This window comes from Hermetia illucens, chromosome 1 (genome assembly GCF_905115235.1).
Source record: "Hermetia illucens chromosome 1, iHerIll2.2.curated.20191125, whole genome shotgun sequence".
Classification (NCBI taxonomy): Eukaryota; Metazoa; Arthropoda; class Insecta; order Diptera; family Stratiomyidae; genus Hermetia; species Hermetia illucens.
Genome location: NC_051849.1, coordinates 2,342,387 through 2,362,242, shown reverse-complemented (window position 1 = coordinate 2,362,242; position 19,856 = coordinate 2,342,387). Strand labels below are relative to the sequence as shown.

The following is a 19,856-nucleotide window of genomic DNA, read 5'->3' as shown; positions in this document are numbered from 1 at the left end:
CTGATTGATTATTTTCGTTTTGTCCTCGATGATGCGTAGTCCAACTTCTTCGCAGCAGTGTCAAGAGCATAAAAAAGTTCCTCTGCGTCGGTAAGTTTTTGAGACATGATGTTGATGTTATCTGCGTACACTAACATTTTTGCCGATATAACGAGTAGCGTCCCGCTGGTGTTGGTATCCATCCGTTGTTGATGTTCTAGGGCGTACAGAGCGATGTTCGCTATTGGCATCTTCTCGGCCATCTTGGTATCCATTGCTCGGATAGCGTATTCGAGTGCGAGGTTGAAGAGCATCGGCGCCAGTCTGTCGTCCTGTTTCAAACCAATACGCGTTTCAAAAGGATCAGTCAACCAGTTCTGGATCCGAGCCTGTGAGATGGAGTTAGTCAGAGTCATCTTTGTCAGTCGTACAAGTTTAGCTAGTATATGTTGTACAGTACTCCACCATCTATACTATCGTATGTCTGCCTGAAGTCGGCAAAGATTTAGTACACGTCAACGTCCCTGCACCTTTGCAGGATAAGTTTAACGATGAAAAAACTGGCCGGTTGTGGAGCGACCCGACTTGAAACCGCCTTGGTACTCGCCAATAAATTGTTCGGTGTATGGTCTTATTCTATTGTTCAAAATTTTCGTCAGTGTATTATAGGACGACGCAACGCAATCTATCTCCTTTTTTCATCCTTCCGGGTTCACAGCAGTAGTTGATGTATCGCGTTTAGTAGACCTGTTCCACCGGATTTGAGCAGCCCAACTGGAATCTCGTCCGTGCTCTGGCGCTTTGTTTGACTTCAGTGATCCACTTCTTCTGCTGTGGGGGATGTATAGCTGGGCCAGGATCACTAACCCCCCGCCATCGATTTGGACTACTTTTATTGGGACCCTATATATCGGATTAAGAAGCTCTTCAAAATAGAACGCCCAGCGTTTGTTGCTGCTGTCGGCATCGCTGATGGTGTTTCCATCTTTATCCTTGCAGAGGCTAGTCCTGAGTTGATAACCTTTCTTGATTGTATTCACTAGTCTATATGTTTGTCTGGTGTTTGCATTAGCTAGGTTTTCATTAATGTTCAGCAACTGCTCGTCAAAATTTTTCAAGGATGTCTTACTCTGGGCTACGTGTCTTCTTCTTGGCAACAGGTTAAGGTAGTTTTCATACCGAAACCTGGGAAAGATGACTATTCTAATCCAAAGAACTTCAGACAGATCAGCTTGACTTCATTCCTGCTGAAAGGTTTGGAGAGACTGGTGGAGCATCACATTCGTGGAAACGCACTTAGGTCACACCCACTTAGTGAAAACCAACATGCTTACCAACGTGGAAAATCCTGTGAGTCTGCTCTTCATTCTTTGGTCACAAGGATAGAAGATGCAACTTTGAATGATGAGTACGCGATGGGGGTGTTCGTGGACATTGAAGGGGCTTTTGACTGTGAGCCTTTTCAAAAACTTTGTGATGCCGCCAGAGTGCATGGTGTTGATGATGCTTTAATTAAGTGGATCCATGCTATGCTAACGCAAAGATTGCTGTGCGCTGAGGTAGGGGTCGATCGCTACCTGACAACGGAAGCAACGAAGGGCTGCCCCCAAGGAGATGTGCCTTTGCCACTTCTGTGGAGTATGCTGATCGCCTCACTACTATGCGAACTGCAAAATTTGCCAATACACGCTCAAGCTTATGCTGATGACGGACAAGGGGAACAACGTCGTCGTCATGGAAAAAACTAAGTATGACCAGGCTGTTTTTCGAAAATTGGAGAGTGGCAACTTCTTCGAACTGAGGAACAACCCACTGCCTGAATCCATCAAAAGGGTTAATCGAGCGTTGAAGGAAGCTAGTGTGGTATTCCCGAATATTGGGCCACTCCGAATGCCTAATCCTGCGCTTCCAAGAATCAGATGTCAGCCGAAGATCCACAAGGAAGGAGATGAGATGCGAGAAATCATTGCGGACTCGAACTCACCGACGTACAACATAGCCAAGTGGTGACGACGAATAGTAAGTACTCAGTTGCTAACTCCCACGAATTAATAGAGAAGCTGCAACGCATTGAGAGGATGGATGATGACGAGGTGATGGTGTCGTTCGATGTAAAGGCATTGTTTCCCAACACACCAGTAAAAGAGTCAATTTTCGAACTCGAGAGATGGCTGAACCAGTTTGGATCTGGCCCAGAATGGAGAAGAAAAGTTCGTATCTATGCCAACCTTGCCAGGCTCTGCATGAACGAAAACTATTTTACATTTCGGGACAGATTCTACAAAACTACTTCGGGAGTAGCGATGGGGAACCCCCTCTCGCCATTACTCACTGAAAGGTTCATGTCATCAATCGAAGAAGAAATTGAATCGAGGGGAATAACGCCTAAAGTATGGTTTAGGTATGTAGACGACGTATTTGCGATCGTTAGAAGGGACGATATAGACATGGTCATCTCCTCTATAAACAAGATTCATAATAAAATCGAGTTTACACTAGAGGTAGAAAAGGATGGGGTTCTACCTTTCCTGGATCTAAATGTCGTCAACTCCAACTCAGAGAGCGACTGGACGGACGACATTGCGGTAAATTTTAGATTTGAGACGTTCGTTGATACGTCGATCACAAAGGACACCAGTTGTGGAACGCCACTTCATCCAGGTTGCGTTAATGCGTGAAGCAATTTCATAACGCAGTTCTCCATTGGCTGATAGCGTTGACCCGAGATATTTAAATCGCTCAGTTCTGGGCAGATCACTGCCGCTGACAGTGATTGTGCCTGTTTCATGAGGATCGGTCGTCAAAAATTCAGTTTTGTTCAAATTCAATCTGAGACCGTGTTGCATGAGGCGATCATTCCATTTTTGAACAAGATTTTGGTAGGCCTGATTCCTGATTGATTGACAGAAGATTGTACACCGATATGCTGCCTTCACCAAGCGATGGTGTGAATTTCAGTTTGCTCCTCGATAGAATCGTACTTCCAATAGACTGGACGCCCATCTGTTACCGATGAGGACATGATGAATTTGGTTAACGCAATATGCGTTTGGTGATTTCCAAGTCTATTTGTGAATGCACCGGTGCGGGAAGCATGTGGAGCTTACGCAAGATTTCTACTGCTGACGAAGTCAATTAATCGTTAACCGTTATGGTTGTACTCCTGATGGACGCTGCATCCTCGCCTCCTTCCCAGGTGCCAGCTTTCATTTCCAATTTTCGCATCAAAATCCCCTAAAAGTTTTTTGACATCGTTTGTTGGGAGTGAGTCAAACAGTGTCTCCAGGCATGCATAAAACTTATCTTTCACTGCATCTTCCTTGACTTCAGTCGGGACGCGCACGTTGATAAGCCAGAGGTTGAAAGCACGAGTACTGATACGAATCGCACACAACTTTTCGTTGATTGGTTTGAAGTCAATGACGTGCGGCTTGAGCCGCTTGTTCGCTATAAATGGAACTCCAAACTACTTGTGATCCGATGGTTTGCCACTTTTGAAAACTGTGTGCGAACTTATATCGACTATTTCGTTACCGATCCAATTTGCTTCCTAGACTGGAATCATGCTGAATTTATAAATCTCGGCCTGTTGAAGGAGGGCCTTGACGGCCCTTGGTTTGTCCAGGGAGCGTATTTTCCAGGATCCGAAAGAATAGCCCATTAAACGTTTGCTTGGTCGTCGTCGTTTATCCGTCCAATCCGAGGCAAATGTTCCAGGATTCTTGACATCAGTTGTCGGCCCATCGCAAAACCCTATCCAGAAGTGGCGTCGGTGATAGCTGCTTCAGATGATTCGAAACGTGCCAGAGTTCACACAACTATGTCACAGGTCTGGTTACGTAATTAGTGACGTCCTACTCCCCTGAGACTCTTAGGTGTGTAACTCAGCCATTCAAGCTACATATATTCTTCCTCCTTTCTCAACCGTGGCTTGGGATAGACTACGAAGTCCCAGCATTTTTTACTACCTGTTTAACCGTGAATAGCTGGTAAATTTGATTCCAGGAGTCATCAGTGAGCTCTCCCGTGAAATTTCGAAGAATAGGACCTAATCTTTCTTCCAATTTCGCCTTCTACTCTTCCACTATTGTTCCATTTTTAAGGCTTTTTTTTAGTTTTCTAACCACAGATGGTCGGAGTCGCCGTTTACTTCTCAATATGACCTTACGCCGAGGATGCTGGATGACATCTTTTGGTGACGACAATGCAGTTTATTTGGTTGAAAGTTATACCATCTTTTGAGAATGCACTTGTGTAGGAAGAAGAATGCTAGAACACTTTTTTGGAGGAGGTCTTTGACAGCACCAGATTTGTTTTGGGATGACATTCCAGGATCCTAGAGCGCAGTGGTATTGATCTTGTCCGATGCTGTTAACCTGGTTTTTTTGGTTATGGATGGCGTGTTGTAAGTTCATCGGTCCGAACCCACAACCTGGAGGACAATATCAATTGTTTTAGCCCTCCTTGACATAAGGGTTATTTCAACTAAGCTGGACATCCCCCTTAAATTGTTTTCTCTTTTTACCCGATCACGAGTTTTACTGAGAACAGTACCACCCTCCGCCTTTACCTGGGACCAGCATACTATTCACATAACATGGAGAAGATAAAATTCATCCTAAGTAGCCATATATTGAAGCCTTCTGTCGATAGGTGAGGATGTATGTGTTTTAATACCTTAATAAATTTTGGAAAATGTATTGCAGCATGTGCCAAATGATGACATTGTACTGTCATTTCAGCCTGCATATCTTTCTGCTTTTTGCAATGGTTGAAAGCACCGAAAGCCAGGATTTTCTCCCGCTGAAAATCACGTCTCTTTGGCCGGATTCATAGAATTATCAGCGGACATTACTTCAGGAGCAGGCAAGAACACTAAGCCATCAACTCATTTTCTATTAGGTTGTTGCACATAAAATGGCCGATTTGGCAATCAAGTGAAGTTCGTTGCAATTTTGCTGTATCAAACTACCACCAGTTGGCGCTGTTGGTGTCGGATAATTAAGTATAAATATTCCTAAATTTAATCAAGGAGTCATCTCGGTTTTGACCATCGTTGTGATAACAGTGAATCGAAAGAAAAAAAGGCTGGAAAAGGGCCAAGAACGTATAATTTTTCTGTATGAGTTCAAACTCGGTCATAAAGCAGCGGAGGCCACCAAGAATATTAACAGCGCAGTTGGAGCTGATACGGTAAGAGAACACCTAAGAGAAGAGAAGAGAAAACCATCAAAGTGAGCCACGTAGACATCCAGGACCACCGATTGACAACGATGAGCTGCGTTTGCTAGTCGAATCCGACACACGTCAGTTTCGCGGCAGTTGCAACAACTTAGAAAGGTGAAAAAGCTCGACAAATGGGTTCCGCATGCCCTTACCGAGCAAAAAATGGCACTTCGAATGAAATTTGCAGTTCTTTACTCACCTGCAACAGAAGCGATCCCTTTTTGCACAGAATAGTGACATGTGATGAAAAGTGAATATTTTACGACAATCGCCGCCGATCAACACAATGGCTAGAGGCTGATGAGCCAACGAAGCATATGCCGAAACTGAGCCTCCATTTGAAAAAGGTAATGGTTACTGTTTGGTGGTCTCCAGCTGGAGTTATCCACTATTCTTTTTTGGCACCTGGAGAAACGATAAATGCTCAGAAATACTGTGCCCAACTCGAGGAAATGCTAAAAAAATTGAGTATTCAACGGCCGAGATTGGTCAACAGAGATGGTGTGATACTCCTTCACGACAATGCACGACCTCATGTTTCCAGAACAATGGTTCAAAAGTTGAACGAATTGCAGTATGAGACTTTGCCTCATCCACCATATTTACCGGACCTTTCGTCAACCGACTACCACTTTTTTAAGCATTTGGATCATCTTTTGGCGGAAAACAATTTAGAAACGAAGAGGCTGTCAAAATTGCCTTTGACGAATTTATCAACACCCGACAGTTGGACTTCTACGAAACTGGCATACATGCTCTTGAATCTCGCTGGGAGAAACAGCCATTTCATTTGCAACAACCTATTGTCTGCATCATCGGAAATCTTTTGGTGTAATAAATACAAGCTCCATTGTTAATGCAGCTGATGACCTTGATCCCTGCATTCTAAATTTCGTATGACTCTAATATTTCGAGGATTTCGTCTCAACCTTGAAAGAGCCACATAATACTGAACGCGGCTTTTATGTTCCTGTAAACCTCTGACAATGGAACAAGTCCGACCTTGGTTACCAATACTTTCTGGCATTGCTATTCCCTCCTACTACTTCGACAATATTTTCGATAAGGTCCATTATGGTATGGACCTCATCGACCATGGACCGTGCCACCCTGAACCCATAATGACAGGTTGAGGTCGACTAAACTCTCAACAGTTGAGAGTTATCTATTGTGAACAATCTTTCTGCTTACTTATTGTACACACTATGCTTAGTATGCATATTGGTCTGAATGATGATGGTTCCGCTTTGAAAACATAAGCGAAAGGCTATGCACTCTGCGTTTGTTAGGCAAGTTTGGAAATATAAGTCTCATAAATGTTCACGCCCCTACAGAGGAGACTGCAGAATCCGAGAAGGATACCATCTACGAGACAGTTGAGTGGACCCTCGAAGCCTGTCCCAACTATGATGTCAAAATCATACTTGGAGGTTCCAACAGACAAGTAGGGACGGAGTCCGTATTCAGGCGATTCGTCCGCTCCCATAGCTTATATAGGGATACCAATAATAACGGACTGCGGATAAATCAGTTAGCAGTATCGCACGAAATGCTTGTTGGAATTACCTGGTTTGCGCGGAAAGCGAAACATATATGGGCCTCTACAGACGGGACCACTTTCAACCAAATTGACCACATGCTGATTGAACGCCGCCACCTCTCAACTTGGATGAATGTCAGGACATATAGGGGGGCCAATATAAACTCGGACCACTATCTCGTTGGCATGGTGCTCCGAACTCGAATTACGACACCACCTACAATCCCCTCTGACAATCAGGTGAGAGTGATTGCTGATGCTATTCACAACACTGCCCTCCGCAACACCTATAAGGGCGAAATGGATGCCACAATAACCGCAGTCAACAGAGGACCTGGAGATGAAGCATCAACAAATGATCTTCACAACCACCTGAAGAATTTAATTTAACGGACAACAAACAGAGTAAATTCCAATTAATTATTGTCTTCAGGAGGAGGAGAAAGCAAAAAACTTATCCTACATTTAAAACTACTTAAAGTAGGGAAGTTAAAAGGACCAAGCTGTTCTGCATTATAATTTCGGCAAAGCCTAGGAATCGGGGAATGAAAGTAGACTTCAAGCCCTGCGAAGAGCACGTTGAAAATGTCTGCGCTACGTGTGTCATAAGACGCAGGATGGCAGGTGATCTCGTCAGCGGCGGAGCAGCCCATCAGACCCGAGGAAAGTTTAAAGAATGTGCATAGATCCAGATAGGATCTACGCTGTTGTAGAAAGGGAAGGTTCAGAAAGCGGAGGCGGGAGGGGTAATCCACATGAGGGAAGCTTTTCTTAAAGAAGAAGGAACGGGTGAATTTACGTTGCACATTTTCAAGGGCAAGGCAATCACAGTTGCGGGAGGGTAACCAGATCGCGGAGCAATACTCGAGGGTATTCCTCACGAGGGAATTGAAGAAAGCCAAGGAGGGTTGGATGGAGTCAAAATCAGAGGAGGAGCGAAGTATAAAGCCTGACAATTTTGCTTCTCGACTGATGGCATCGAGGCAATGGGTGTCAAAACGAAGCTTATTGTAGAAAGTGACTCCGAGGTTTTGAGTGGAATTTAAGCAGGATAAGGAATGTCCGTTAAGAGAGTAGGAGAAAGAAATGGGTGAGGATTTTATGGAGTATCACATAGAGTGACACTTTCTGACGTTTAGCGCTAAACTACTAGTCGAGCACCAACGAACCAGAGTATCCAGGTTAGATTGAAGGGAAACACAGTCTATAGGCGACGGTACAGCGGAAAACAGCTTAAGGTCGTCTGCATAGAGCAAACAGGGACAAGTAAGGAGGGGAGGAAGGTCTTTAATCAAAAATAAAAACAACAAGGGACCCAGAATAGATCCCTGTGGGACGCCAGAAGAGGGGGAGAAGGAGGGGGAAGTACAGCCGTCAGAGGAGATGCGGCACGATCGGTTGGAAAGGTAGGAGGCAAGCCACAAGACAAGTGGTATGGCAACGTTTAGGGACGAGAGTTTGGATAGAAGTATCTTTCGCGAAGTCAGTGTAAATGGTATGCACTTCTTGCCGTGAATTTAGACATTTGGCGACAAAGTTGGTAAAGTCAAGCGGGTTGGAGGCAGTGGACCTACGTTTAACGAAGCCGTGTTGCTCTTTCACTATGTGTTGGCCAAAGTGAGCGGACAACCAGTCGCTGACATATCTTTTCAGGATTTTGGAACAGGAGGAGAGGAGGGAAATGGGACGGTAATCTCGGTAAGCGAACGATTGCCACTTTTGTGAATGGGGATAATGAGAGCCACAAGCCGGGAAAATGATTCTCTTCGAGGCTTTTCTGAAAATAAGAGATAGGGGAAGGGAGATGGACTTACCAGTTTTGAGCAAAAAATTGATACGGCCACAAACATACTTGGCCCCAGCCGCAAGAAAAGTCGGAAGGGCTGGTTTGACATTGAATGTAAGCTAGTAATGGAACGGAAGAATGCTGCATACCGAGTAATGTTGCATTTTCAAAGAACGCGGGCGCAGAGACTTATCACGAACTCCGTCAAGCCGAGAAGCGACTTCACAGGCGCGAAGTTTTACCAACAAGTCAGCAGGATGAAGCCTTATACACCTCGATGCTCATCCTGCCGAGACAAAGAGGAAAATCTGATTTCCGACAGAATGGGCATATTGGAGTATTTTGATACGCCAGACAGCTTTTGGGGATATCGAATTAGTGAACCTCGCGCGAAAGCGGAGTGTCTGGAGTTCCTTATTAAGGCAGGCTTAGACCGGATACCAGTTGTTGCGCCGTTGGTGATGATGATGATGATGGTTCACCTGGGGATTTATCCTATCTATTAAACACAAGCAACTAATTTTCTACAGCTTCCGAAGCATTCCCTTTTTCAGGTGTTGATAAGTGTATCCTCTCTCTTTTCCACCGCATCCTTTATGCTGCTTTATAAGGCACTCCATTTAAAGCCGGCACTTCCTTGAATAAATTCTATTAACACATATAATTCTTTTCTGCATAATCACTGGCTATTAATTAACCTCTCAAAATATTTGATAAGATTCTACTTTCCAAATATTTTCTTCGCTTTTAAAAAAATATTCCAAAATTAATTAGCTTCACTTTTCACTGAACTTACCGTAATAAGGATCACTTCAACTCACCTATCCTTCATCTGTACAGTTTCACTGTTTGTGGTATTTTCGAATTTCAATCAGTTTGAAAAAAATAAAGCTAGAATTTTGGCATTATTCTTTCTACTTTATATTTCTACTATTCGGCAAATATGCAAAACCCTAAAAAAAAATCTTTTCATTTGACTACCTTGCATGCGCTTTACCTTACATTTGTCATCAATGATTTTATTTTAAGACCAATTTACCTCTTAACGATCTGAAAACTAGTTCCAGGGAAAGCAGAATTCACAGGGGAAGATCAACGCCAGTGATTATGGCACGGATGACTTTGAGTCCTGGATGAAATCACGGGCCCTCCTCAAGCCAGATGATCAGCTTGAATTGACAGAAGCAGAACTTAATGAGGAAATCTCTAAAGTTCTCACTATCCAAAACACGAACGTCGTAAAAAACTTGGTCATATACAGCTTCACAGAGGGTGGATATGTTCCGGTAGGATATCAACAACTTAACTCAAAATTGTCGATTTGTAAAAAAGTGTGGATACCTTACAGGTTCCACCCGTTGGAAATACAGTTACGCTTTTCAACTTCGAAGGAACTGCTCTGCATCTTGAATCAGAGGAAGCACAAAACCAAATTTTGGAGCAAGGCGACGAAAGTGCGTGAATGCAATTTTTTGGGTCCTCCTTGATCTTATGAAGGGACTTATTTCAATTTTCGAAGGTTATCTAATGGAAGAAACAACCAAATCGAAAGCGAGGGCTTCAATTGCAAAATCTGGTGACGAAGATGATGACGATGAAGAAGCACAACCTGAAGCCGGAGAAGCGGAACCTGAGGAAGAAGGTGAAGTAGAAGTGGAACCTGAAGCGGAACCAGAAGAAGAGGAGGGGGTAGGAGAAGATGCTGGAGAAGGTGGAGAGGGTACCGAGGCTGGCGAGGCAGGTGAAGGTAAATTTTAAGGAAATATTTTCTATTTGAAAGGGTAAGATGAAGCATCTAGACTACTGGCTTTCTGTTGAATCATTATCCAGCTTAGGGGTGACCAAGGAGAATGACTTTAGTTTGTATTAACTAGTTCAAAGGTATTAACGAAAACTAAGAATTGGAAGACGATTCATACACAATTTAGAAGCGGAACCTTTTACCGTTTTATGCCTGGTTTTTCTATAAAAAGTTTGACATTCAACGACTTTGTTAATAATGGTTGGATTGCATTCAAACTTTTCAGAATTATGTCTTATATTATCGCCTATGCTGATGCCAACTGTTCTTCTGGGATGAACTTTTTCCGTTAAATTTCTAAAACATGGTAAAATACTATTATTAACTTTGCTTGTACAGATATCGAAACGCGGTGAATTTTGAGGTCTTATAGATGTTCCCCTGTATTTTTTTCATATTTTGCGGTTGAATAAGCTCTGAGAACGACACCTGTTTTTTGGACCACACATTTTGAGTCCTCGCTCCAATATGTTTCACCCAATATCAGAAACAAGATCATTTCCATAAGGTACTAATCGAGTCCTTTCATTTGATACCCTACATGACTATATCCTGAGAAAAAATTACCCCGTTCACATGTATGGGAGCCGCCCTTCAAACCCAACACAAAATGGCGCCACTCGTTGCATGTAAAGGAACACACAGACCACATATTCTTATCAAATTTCGTTGCAATTAGTTCAGTCGTTTCCGAGTAAATCGTGTGTGACAGACTGACAGACGGACAGACGGTATAATACCGATGATGGACGCAAGGAGTACACTGTTTCCGTGGTTGTCCCACAGTTCTCTTTACTGGCCCACTACTGTGGAAGATCATGTATAATGATGTACTTAACCATCCGGTTCCAGAGATGCTGAATCGAACTCAAGCGAAGCAATCAGTGTTATTGTGGCTTGGTTAGAGAGGCTGCCACTCGCGGAGGAAAAGACGGAAGCGATCCTCATCACTAAGCACCGCAAGAAAAATTAAGCCTGCATTAGAATCGGGAATAGTATCATCACTTCCAAGTCGGTCATCAAATACTTGGGGGTGATGATAGACGGAAAACCCAATTTTAAGCAGCACATAGGGCATACTTGCGAAAAAGTATCCACTACGAGTATGGCTCTGGCAAGGATGATGCCGAAGGTAGGAGGACCACGGCATACTTGCCGCCGCATGTTTTAGGCAATGGATATGAACTGAGTACGGTTTACAGAAGAACAACCTTAAGGGTGTGTTCTGCCTGCAGAATCGTCTCAGATGATGCAGCGTTCGTCATCTCGGGAATGATGCCGATTGACATTCCGGCAACCGAAGTGATGAACATTTATGATACCAGGTCCATTTCTCCCTTATCGCAGGTGAAAAAAGCCGAAAGGGAGAAATCCACAAGCAGATGACACCAGCGATGGGACCAGTCAGAAAAGAGTCGTTAGACTTACAGGTTGATCCCTTCCATCGGTTAGTGGCTGGAGAGAAAACATGGGGAGATCAATTATAATTTCACCCAGTTTCTCGGCCATAGAGGATACCGTCAATATACCCCGCTTCAGAGGGCCCGGCGCAAGTATTCTTCCAATGTCCTAGGTTCGTGGAAGAAACGAGGAACTTAGAGGAAACTCTAGGTGAAGTGCTATCACCGGAAAATTTTATCCGGAGAATGGTAGCTTGGCAGGAGTACTGCTAAAGTAAGCTAACTCCGTCCCGTGATGTAATACCTAAAGGTGGTTCTACGGGGTAGGGGGGAGTCGGGGGTGGTTTTAGTGAGTAAAAATCCCACACTCTGACGTGCCCAGGCCAGAGTCTTTTGAAGATTTCCACCTCCTAAAAAAAGATGGACTGACGGGTGACGGACGGATAACGGGTAACACCAGGAGTCCAAACTACAGGATCGCTTTAAGTACTCTAAGCTGAATCTTAATCACTGCCAAGCCGCTCAGGACCTGCTAGCACAGAAAATGTATGAAGAGGAAATCGATGTTGGTATTGTCTGCGAACAATACAAAAGCCTCCATCAAGGCATTTGGGATATAAGTGAAAAGGTTGCGGTGTGAAAAGGTCCGAGGTACCGCAGCCCCCGGCATTGATCGAATCCCTAACAAGGCGCTGAAACTGGCAATCAGAATGGCACCAAGCATTTTCGCACAGGTATTTACAGATTGTCTAAAAGAAGGGTCCTTTTCCGTAGAGTGGAAAATACAAAGGCCTGTATCTATCCCAAAGACAGGTAAGCCGATACGTGAACCAACATCCTATAAACCTATTTGTCTTCTGAATATATAGGAAAGGTCCTTAAGCGGGTAATATATAATCGGCTATATCCAATAATTGATAGTGGCGATTATTTATCAAAAAGGCAGCTTGGTTTCCGGATGACTCGGTCAGCGGTTGATGCTATCAAACCATATCATCGAAGCGCTCATTGCGGCACAAACGCATCTTCGACAATTTTCGACTACTTCTGACACCGGAAGCTACTTTATGATTCGGACGAAGGGGTCTGTTCTGGGCCCTCTGCTATGGAACTTAATGTATAATGGGGCTTTACGGCTTCCAGTAGCTAAACAAGCCATTGTCGTCGGATTCCCAGATGACGTTGGAGGTTCCATATCATCCAATCTCCCCGACGAAGTAGAGATATATGCGTACGAAACTATACGGACGATCAAGTCTTGGTTTAACGACCACGGGCTGAAGCTAGCTGAGCACAAGACGGACTTGGTTCTCTTTACAAAGCGGTTGTTGAAATTTATTATTAGCTCTCAGCCATTGCTGAAATACCTGGGAGTAACATTCGACTCCAAGCTAAGCTTTAAACCCCACTTAAAGTTGACCGGGCAGAAATCACCGACTTTCAGCTCAACACTGACAAAGATGCTTCCGATTACAGGCGGCCCGAAACACAGTCGATTACTTTTATGGTTCGTCAGCTCTGTCATTTTATACGCGGCACCAGTGTAGACAGCGACAAGCTGCACATCGGCTAAACGCTCTCCAAACATGTTGCGCTTACACGTTTTCACTAGCTGAGAGGTAAAAATGCAACGAAGGCTGCCGAAAAAATTTGTGAAGTTTATGGGTCCGATACTGTAACGACTCACACAGCACAGCGTTGGTTCGATCGATTTCGTTCTGGTGTAGTGGATGTCGAAGATACACCCCGTACTGGTAGGCTAATCGTCGTAGAAAACGATAAAATCGTCGAAATCATCCAAGTAGACCGGCATGTGAGCATTCGCTCGATTGGCCAGGAACTGGATAAGGATCATAAATCAGTTTGGAACCATTTGCAGAAGATTGGATTCCAAAAAAAAGCTAGATGTTTGGGTGCCACACGAGTTGACGGAAAAAAATCTCGACCCATTTTTGAAGCCTATGGTGACTGGTGATGAAAAATGGATCACGTACGAAAATCTCAAGCGAAAAAAGATGGTGGTCGAAGCGCAACGAGCCGATCCACCATCGTCAAGCCCGGATTGACGGCCAGGAAGGTTTTGCTGCATGTTTGGTGGGATTGGAAGGGAGTCATCCACTATGAGCTGCTCAACTATGGCCAGACCCTCAATTCGGTCCTCTACTGTGAGCAACTCGATCGTTTGAAGCAGGCGATTGACCAGAAGCGGCCAGGATTGGTCAACAGGAATGGTGTTCTGTTCCACCAAGACAACGCTCGGCCTCACACATCTTTGATGACCTGCCGGAAGCTACGAGAGCTCGGATGGGATGTCCTATCGCATCCACCGTATAGTCCGGAACTGGCACCAAGTGATTATCATCTCTTCCGGTCCATGCGAAACGCTACTAAGTTGGCCTCAAAAGAGGCTTGTGAAAATTGGCTGTCTGAGTTTTTTGCTAATAAGGAGGGGGGTTTTATAAGAGGGGCATAATGGAGTTGCCTTCTAAATGGCAACAACTTTGCGAACAAAACGGCGCATATTTGACTTAAATCGGATAATTCTAAGTATGTTAAATAAAGCGTTAAAGTTCGATCATAAATACGACATTACTTTTTCCCCAACCCAATAAATAAAAAATCCAAAGCTGTTTCCCAAGTACTGAGGAAGGCAACAAGTAGTCGCCATAATACATTGCCTTTCTGGATCTAGAGAAAGCATTTGACCGTGTACCACACGAACTCATCTGGTATGCTTTGCGACAACACTTCGTGCCAAAAGAACTCGTGCGCTGGGTTCAATTGCTCTACCACGATCCGAAAAGTAAAGTTCGAAGTATGGCGGGTGTATCAAAACCGCTTCGTGTCTCTGTTGGAGTTCATCAAGGAAGTGCCCTCTCACCACTCCTCTTTGTCCTTGTTATGGACACCGTCACACGGGATATCCAACGTCCAGCGCCCTACACACTGCTTTATGCAGATGATGTTTTCCTAGCATCTGATAGCAAAAATCCACCCGATCCTTCTTCTATAAAAGAACTTTCTCTGTGTGGGCCATCCTTCTCGGCTCCGCACACTCAATCCTCCTTACCTGCAACAACGTCAAACCTACCTTCCATCAAGGCTTTGCCTCCTTATCATTAAGTTTACCCACGAATACAAAAGAGCCTTCTCCTGACACCGAAAATTCAGCTGACTTCAAAGCTTTGCCAAATCAATCATAAATAAGTCCTTTAAGCGATATTTGATGAGCATCTAGGTCATTTTCAACCTCCCCATGCTCAACTGGTCTAATCATCCTAGCCTTCCAATTCCTTCCAACAACTTCTCCCATTCTTCCCTCCCACTTTCTTCCTTTAGGTACACTTGCTCTGCCCTGAATTTCAATACCACCAAAAACCCCTTGGGCCGCACTCTCGATCTCTTCTTTTCTAACCTACCCGAATGCCACCTCTCTTTATTTCCTTGCACATCCTCGTATGTCAAAACTGACGCTCACCAACCCGCGGTTGAATTTGAAGCGGGACTCCCTCGTTCAAAACCCAAAACCAAGCGTAAACCCACTAAGTTCAACTTCCGCAAAGCCAATTTTGTCGGTCTGAACTCAGCTTTAGCGTCTTTCAACTGGGTACATATATGAAGCAACTCATCGTGTGATCAAGCTCTTAACACCTTCTACAATATCCTCTCTGATCTCCTCTCCTGTTATGTCCCTTCTTTCCCTCTCTGCCTACGTTTGTACCCAACTTGGTTCACAACGGAAATTCTTATCAACATTCGCCTGAAACGTACACTGCGGAAGAAGTTTCGGTCTTCTAAGAATGACGCCGACCTTGCTTACTTTAAGGCTATACGCTCTAGTGTGAAGTCAATGGTCAGAAAAGTGCGTAAAAGGTACCTATTGAGCGTCGAAGCCGACCTTGCCCGCGATAACTTAAAACCCTTTTGGTCTCATGCTCGCAATTCTCCTAATCGAACTCAATCTCTCCCTTCTTCTATCAGCTTCGCTGACTCCACTGCCAACTCCTCTCAACAATCCTGCGACCTTCTCTGCAGCTACTTCTGTTCAGTGTTTTCTCCCTCGAGCTCTTCACCCTCTACACCTTTCATAACTACAGACTCCTCCGAATCTCTAGCCATTCCTCTCCTTACGCCTTCCTTGGTTGAGTTCCTTATTGGCAATCTTGACCCCAATGTTGGACCTGGCCCCGATGGGCTTCCTAATCTCTTTCTCCATAACTGTAGAAAACACATTTCCCTCCCTCTGTGTATAATCTACAGCAAAAGTCTAGATGAATGCTACTTTCCCCGTCTCTGGAAAGAGGCCCTTATCGTTCCTATCAAGAGCGGAGACCCTTCCCTTGCAGTGAACTACCGCCCCATTTCTCTTCTTTCCTCTTGCTCCAAAATCCTAGAAAGATACGTCAACGACTGGTTGACTGCGCACTTCGGTCATCTCATTGTCAAAGAGCAGCATGGTTTCGTGAAACATAGATCAACGGCTTCAAATCTTCTGGTCTTTACCAACTTTGTTGCTAAATGCTTGAATTCACCACAGGATGTACATGCTATTTATACCGATTTCTCCAAAGCCTTTGACACCGTTGACCATCACATTCTCCTCTCTAAACTTTCATTACTAGACTTCCCTCCTTCAGTCAGCTCCTGGCTTTGCTCCTATCTCTCATACCATTCCTGCAAAGTTTCTTTTCATGGTCACTCATCTGGTTCCTTCTCTCCTTCCTCTGGTGTTCCCCAAGGCTCTACACTTGGTCCCCTACTCTTCCTGTTTTTTTATCAATGACCTCGCCTCCATCCTCACCTGTCCGTATTTGCTTTACGCAGACGACCTTAAATTGTTTGCATCTGTTTCGTCTCCGTTGGACTGTGTTCTCTTCCAGTCCAAGCTTGATAATTTAGCCCGTTGGTGTTCGGTCAACAAGCTAACACTGAATATCAACAAATGCCACTGGATGCGCTATTCCCTTAAACCCTTCCCAACATCCTTTTCCTATTCTCTCAGTGGACAATCCCTTTCACTACGGACCTCCTTCAAAGTCCTGGGTGTAATATTCGACGATAAACTTCGTTTCAGTTCCCACTTCGTTGACATCATCAATAGTGCTTCCAAAATGTCTGGTTTTATCCTACATTCCTCCTCCGACTTTACCTCAATCCAGCCCTCCTTAACACTCTTCAATTCCCTTGTCAGAAGCATCCTTGAATATTGCTGTGTAGTCTGGTCCCCCTACCGCATCCGTGACGGCCGCGCTCTTGAAGCTGTACAACGCAAATTCACCCTCTTTTACAAAAAGAACCTTCCACGGGTTGATTATCCGTCACGACTCCGCACCCTCAATCTCCCTTCCCTACAGCAACGCCGTATCTTCCTTGATATGTGTACTCTTTTCAAACTCTGCAATGGTCTCGCCTCGTCTCATAACACACGTAATGCGGACATTTTTGATGTACCCTTCGCGGCGCTCGAGGTTTTTTTGTTTTTTTTATGGATGGAGGTGGAAATCTTAGAAAGACGCTGCTGCGCCAGGTTGCAGCAGTGTGTGGGATTCGCACCCACTAAAACCACCCCCACTCTTCCGCCCCTCCCCGCGGCACCACCGTGAAGTATTACTTCGCGGGGGAGGCTCTGATTCGCTATACCAGTTCGTCCATGTCACGTCTCCGTCGCGCCGCCTTTCGAGCTCAATCCAACTCCAGGAGTTTTGTCTGCACCACGGCTACTGCCTCATTTACCGCCATCCAATTTTCCTCCGACTTCAGCATCTCTTCCACCAGGTTGGAGGGCTCGATGTCCGCCCCTAAGATGCTGTTCAACCTCCTTTTCTGCTGCAAACATCTGGAACAATGGAACATAACGTGCTCCGGGTCCTCGGGTGTAGCACCGCATTCAGGACAGTTGGGAGACTCGTCCAACTCGAAGCGATGCAAGTACTTCCTATAGCCACCGTGTCCCGTAAGGAACTGTGTCAGGTGGTAATTCAATTCTCCGTGCTTTCGGTTGACCCATTTCTCGATACACGGGATCAATGTATGGGTCCACCTGCCCTTGTCGGAGTTATCCCATCGTTGTTGCCACTTGCCACACAACTCTCTCCTGATGGCTTTTCGGAAATCCGCATTCACCTCGGCTAGATTTGCCTTCCGTTTTTCGTAGAGCCAGTGTGCCTCACTCGCTAGAAGATCTATAGGAATCATTCCTGCGATGACACACACTGCCTCCGTCGACGCCGTCCTAAATGCGCTGCACACCCTTAGCGCAATTGGCCGGTGTGCCGCATTTATCTTCCTGCGGTTGACAGCGTGGTTCAACGCTCCCGCCCAGACAGGGGCCGCGTATAGCAGGATCGACCTCACCACTCCCGTGATCAGTAGCCTGCGACGATACTTCGGCCCTCCCACGTTAGGCATCATCCTTGCAAGGGATGAGCTGGCATTTGCTGCCTTCTCTGGCGCATAATCCAAGTGTCCCTTGAAACTCAGCTTGGCATCGATCACCACCCCCAGGTATTTGACAACCGATTTTGAGACGACCTCACGATTACCAACCTGGATGGTAACCGTGTTGTTCTTCCTACGGTTGGTAATGAGGACCGCCTCAGTCTTTTCGTCCGCCAGGTCCAGCTTGGCCATTCGTAACCATGACTTGATGGTATGAATGGCTTCATTTGCATAAAGCTCCACGTCCTCGGGATGCTTTGCAATTGCAACTACCGTCAGGTCGTCCGCAAAACCAATCAGCGTTGTCTCCTCCGGCACGCGAAGACCAAGCACTCCGTCGTACATTATGTTCCACAGCAGCGGTCCCAATACAGAACCTTGCGGCACACCTGCTGTCACAATGTACTCCTTCGGCCCGTCATCCGTCTCGTACCACAGAAGTCTGTTCGAAAAGTAACTCTCGATGAGCCGAGCCAAGTAGCTAGGAACACTCAGTTTGGCCAAAGCGCTTTTAATCCAGCCCCAATTGGCTGAGTTAAAAACATTTTTGACGTCCAGCGTCACCAAAGCACAGCATTTGCCCATGGCCATTGCATTTCGAGCCAATTCCACGACCTTTGCTACTGCATCGACCGTAGAACGGGCTCGCCGAAACCCATATTGCCGCTCTGAAAGACCACCCGCAAGCTCGATGAACGGGAGCAGCCTGTTGTATATCACCCTCTCCAACATCGTCCGCATGGTGTCTAAGAGACAAATAGGACGATATGAAGAGGGCACGCCCGGTTGTTTTTGGGGCTTCGGCAGCAATACCAGTTTCTGCCTCTTCCACTGGGCGGGAAACACTCCTTGCACGCCATGCACGATTCGAATGTGCTTGCGAACCACCTTGGTCTGGCCTTGACCGCCACCTTCAGAGCCCTGTTCGGAATTCCGTCCAATCCCGGAGCGTTGTTGTCCCCAATACGTCTGCAGATTTCCCAAAGTTCCTCTTCGGTAACATCAGGGATCGAGAAGACGTCCTGCTGAGCTGCCAGTTGGGGTTCTCTTTCGTCCTGCTCCTGCTGCGGAAAAAGAGTTGTAATTTTCTTGCAACAAGAGCCGTGGGCATGTCACTTGAGGTGATTTTCGCCCGCGGATCTTCTTCATTACAACTTGGTAGGCTGTACCCCACGGATTCGTATTAGCCTCCATGCAGAGCTTCTGGTAGCATTCCCGCTTGCTTCTTCGAATGGCCTTTTTAAGGTTGCTTCGTAGATCCTTGTATTCCTCCTCACGCTCCAGGTGCTCCGGCCTTCCCCTTGTTTTGTGGGAAAGTCTCCTCGCTCGAGGACAAGAGGATCTCAAGGAAACGATCTCCGTGTTCCACCAGTAGTTTGGCCTCTTGCCGTGGTGCAAACGTCGTCGTGGCATCGTAGCGTCGCATGCTTCGGTTACACGCTGAGACAGCTGTGTGACCCTTTCCACCACTGTTCCATCCGGATCATGGGCTCCTTCCAATGCGGCCAGGAATGTCTCCTCGTCGAAAGCTCCGATAGACCAGCCAACCGCCTTAGCCTTTCCACCTCCAGAGCATCGTTGACTGGTTCCCCGGTACCCAATGCGGAGGAAGATGGCCTGGTGGTCACTGTGGGTGTAATGCTCACTCACTTGCCAAGCCATCTCTCTCACCAGTGAAGTGCTAAC

The 19,856-nt window shown here is 45.6% G+C and overlaps 1 protein-coding gene across 5 annotated transcripts in view; it reads left to right on the top strand.

Annotated features, from left to right (window-relative positions):
• LOC119646995 (dynein intermediate chain 2, ciliary) overlaps nucleotides 1–19,856 on the top strand; it is a 50,035-nt gene that overhangs the window by 16,512 nt on the left and 13,667 nt on the right. For all 5 annotated transcript variants that reach the window (XM_038047717.1, XM_038047714.1, XM_038047712.1 and 2 more), the window contains 3 exons: nucleotides 9,593–9,817; nucleotides 9,880–9,985; nucleotides 10,051–10,278. In XM_038047717.1, the coding sequence (XP_037903645.1) occupies nucleotides 9,593–9,817; nucleotides 9,880–9,985; nucleotides 10,051–10,278 (559 nt within the window). The remainder of the gene's footprint in view (nucleotides 1–9,592; nucleotides 9,818–9,879; nucleotides 9,986–10,050; nucleotides 10,279–19,856) is intronic.